Source organism: Arachis duranensis, chromosome 3 (assembly GCF_000817695.3).
Source record: "Arachis duranensis cultivar V14167 chromosome 3, aradu.V14167.gnm2.J7QH, whole genome shotgun sequence".
NCBI classification, from domain to species: domain Eukaryota; kingdom Viridiplantae; phylum Streptophyta; class Magnoliopsida; order Fabales; family Fabaceae; genus Arachis; species Arachis duranensis.
In genome coordinates this window covers 1821517-1825496 of record NC_029774.3, presented here as the reverse complement: position 1 = coordinate 1825496, position 3980 = coordinate 1821517, and the positions used below count along the sequence as shown (strand labels likewise).

The window sequence follows — 3980 nt, the reverse complement described above, 5'->3', positions numbered from 1 at the left end:
AATTGGAGCACTAAACTTCCTAACTTTCCTCCTCTCGATCCCAATCCTGGGCGGCGGAATATGGCTGAGCAGCCGCGCCAGCACGACCGACTGCCTCCGGTTCCTGCAGTGGCCCCTAATCGTGATCGGAATCAGCATCATGGTAGTCTCACTGGCGGGCTTCGCAGGCGCGTGTTACCGCAACACCTTCCTAATGCGTCTCTACCTGGTCGTAATGTTCGTCGTCATTGCGGTTCTCATCGGCTTCATCATCTTCGCGTATGTTGTAACTGACAAGGGATCGGGCCGGGCCCTCTTGAACCGGGCCTACTTGGACTACTACCTTCAGGACTACTCGGGCTGGCTGGAGGAGCGCGTGGCCAGCAACGCTTATTGGCCCAAGATAAGCGCGTGTGTTAGGGACTCTAAGGTTTGTGGTAGAATGGGAAGAAGCATTAATAGTGTTCCTGAGACTCCTCAAATGTTCTATCTTAGAACCCTCTCTCCCATTCAGGTACCTTCTTTTTCTTCCTTCATACATCGCCACTTCCTTTTTTTAGTTTGTTTCTATTTACAAAAGGGAAAGATTATCGTGCAGTTATCTTTATACGAAGTTGATAGTTGAAAATTATTAGATGGTGAATATGAGTTTGTTTTGAGTTGATATTTAAGAGTCGTTAAATAAAAATTTAATCAAATCAGTCAAATCATTTAATGATTCTCAAATATTAACTTCATATAAAATTAACTGTATCTAAATTTTTATTTTTTATTTAAGTGAATATATTATCTTTTATGTAAAGATAATAATAAAAAATTATTAAATAATTTAATAAATTTAATTAAATTATTGTCTAACAGTTATTTAACTGTAAGTCTTCCCTTTTGTTTAAGTTTTAAAACAATTTATGCGTTATGTTTTATTTAGTTTTAATAATTAAATTGCCAGGATCATAAACTAAATTGATAGTTTCTTTCTATATATGCATTTCTTTCTTGAGTATGGAGCAGTTTCTGGGTTTTCAGATTTTAATTATTTGTGTATGCTGCTGTAACAGAATTAAGAAAGAAAATGGAAATTAATATCTCTGAAGAATATATAGCTAGGGGTGTTTCATAACTTGCCTGTTGAACCATCAAGTGATTTAATTTTTTTAATATATATTCACATAAAAAATTATTTCATTTGAAAATAATAATACTTGGTTGTTATAGTTACATAAAGATATTTAAATATGGGTTTTTTTAATGTTTTAGGTTTGAATATGAGAATAAATTGAGAAATTAAAAAAAAAGTGAGGGTATGTAATAGAACTGGTGTCCAATTTTATTTAAAACTTTATAGATTTGGCTTTTAAGATATATTTATAACCAAGAGGCACTCTCAAAGTCTCAATAATTATGTTTTCTAATATTTAAAATTTAAATTGAAGGGGGAAGAGCATGTTTAATATTATATTGCACCTAATACTTGTTGACATCCGCAGATTGTGATATCATATGTTCTCTTTTTTATTTCATAAAAACATTGTATATATTATCCAAATTGTCTTATTATTGAAGGAAAAGTTGAGTTTAGGGTTCAGTTTAAGAAAAAATATGTGACGTAGAGAAATAAATAATAATTGAGGGAAGTGAATTGAGATGAAGTTGATGGGGGTAGTTCTGACTTTTAACAAGTGTAGTGGATCTCTCTGTTGAAATGGTGTAGCATGTGAAGATGATGGGCTTTGACCCATCAAGCCCCGAAATTTGTGGGCGGTGGTCCAATTTATTTTAACTTATTATTATAAGTGGAAAAAATTATTAGTAGCTTGCTAAAATAAGAAATTAGGAGTTTAATTGGTATTCAATTTAGATTTTTTTTTTTTTTTGTATCAGGTTGAGTATGTTGATTCAAGAATATGACTAGTATTTTACCTTCTATTTCATCAATCTTTTTGTTTGGAAAAGATTGATTCATGATAATATGCGACAAAATAAACGAAAAAACATATTGGTTCAGAATTTAGAAATTCCGACCAAAAAATAAAAAAGAAAACATTTGATGCAATTATAATATTCTCAGCATCAAAAGAGAAAAAGAAGATAATGTAACCAAAATGTGTGATATCATGAAAAGATTTTTCTTATGTTTAAGACTATAAAAAAAAGTTTATGATATACGACATAGTGACAGTGATGTATTCTGGCTTTACTATGTGAAGCGGTAGTCACGTTACTTGTAATTAATGGATTGTCTGATTGAATAATTAATGGTACTCACAAAGCATAATTGTCGTTTCATATGCAAATATTTTATACTAACTCTATAACATATAATATGATATTTGTGCATGTAATAACTCTTGAAATTTGATTTGGAATTGTGTTTTATACGAGCGGGGATTATAATGATTTAGGCCACATGCCCACATATTTGAGAATTTGGAATTTTTTAAATTTAATTAAGAAATTGAAACTTTATGAGTCAGCACAAATTAAAAAGCATTATATGATAACACATTTTTTAAAAAAAAACAAGGGAATTTATTTTTGAAACACTTTTAAGAGTTTGTCGTCTTACTAAAATTATTTCATTTTCTTTTTGTATGCTTTTCTGGCATAATAAGAACCTTTTGGGGTTGCAATTTGCAAACTTTCCTTGAAGAGTTAGAGTAGAATTGATAATAATAATTACTCAAAAAAGTATCGATAATAATATAATAATCTTTCTTTGTTATATGGTTGGGCTCCATTATTATTCATTCATACCTTTTTGTGGTTCTATTCTTTCTAAGTGGCAAACATGATTTGAATGTATAACCTAATAGTTGTCGCTTTCTCTCCTCAAATCATAAGAATGTTCTCTGAGATACGATTTATACTTTTTCAGTGTTTGCCCTATTTTTTTTTCACAATAAAAGTCACGTAGAGTTATTTTTATATAAAATTAATAGTTGAAAATTATTAAATTATTTAATATATTTAATTAAATTACAATTTAATTATTTTTAATTATCAACTTTACATAAAAATAACTACACATAAATTTTTATTTATTTTTTATCTTTATCCATATAAATTATCTTTTAAGTGATATAATATACTTCTTTTTCTTTTTTCTTTTGTTAATATAATGAACTTTCTCTTTATTCATTTGAAACTTGCAACATCATCTAAGAAGGTGTGAAGAAACAAGATGTTAAGGGCTTTGTTTGAATGGAAACAATGGATGAAAAATTGATAGCTAAGAAATCTTAACATGAAGAGGGAGGAGGATGGGAAAAATTGAGAATAAGAAAATGTAATTATATAGAAACAAAAGAAACATCAGGTAATTAATCCTTTTTATTAATTTTATACTTGAATTAACATTAACTTTTTTAAATTTTTTTCTACGAAAAAATGTTGGTATCTTAGTATTTTCTATAAACTGAGAAAAAGTAAAAACTTTTTCGATACTCAATTATGGCCTAATTATTACTTTATATTAAATATGGCCCAATTATTATTATTATATATTAAATCCAATGGTATTGTATAACAGCATGCGATACAAGTTAAATTTGAAAATAGAATATACGAATAAAGATATACTACATGAGCGGCATATAAAACAATATAAGCAGTAATAGTATTGACACTCCAATAATTCATGTATGCCAATGATTAAAAATGCCTGCAAGCTTTCCATATGGTCAATAGTTTTATGATTTAAGTATTTTAGTTGCTATATTCAAATCTGTTGGTGTTCTATTAAAAATTGCATGTGATAAAAAGCGACATTTAAGTATAGAATATAGTAGCAATACATGATTCCCTATAGAACATTATGAAATCATCACTATCATCACTCTTATTATAATTCAATTCATGAATGCCACTGACTAATATGAAAACTCAACATTTTTATTATACTCATTATGTATTTTATTATTTTATTACCTTCTTGAATCACATAGATATTTCTAGCAAGCTTTTCCAAATGGTCAATTGTTTTATGATTCAAGCTTCTGACC

The 3980-nt window shown here is 28.9% G+C and overlaps 1 protein-coding gene across 1 annotated transcript in view; it reads left to right on the top strand.

Moving 5' to 3' along the window:
• LOC107476922 (tetraspanin-3) overlaps positions 1–3980 on the top strand; it is a gene marked incomplete at its 5' end in the record, with an annotated part of 5180 nt that continues 1200 nt past the window's right edge. Inside the window, 1 exon segment of the mRNA XM_016096872.3 lies at positions 1–493. Coding sequence (XP_015952358.1) covers positions 1–493 — 493 coding nt within the window.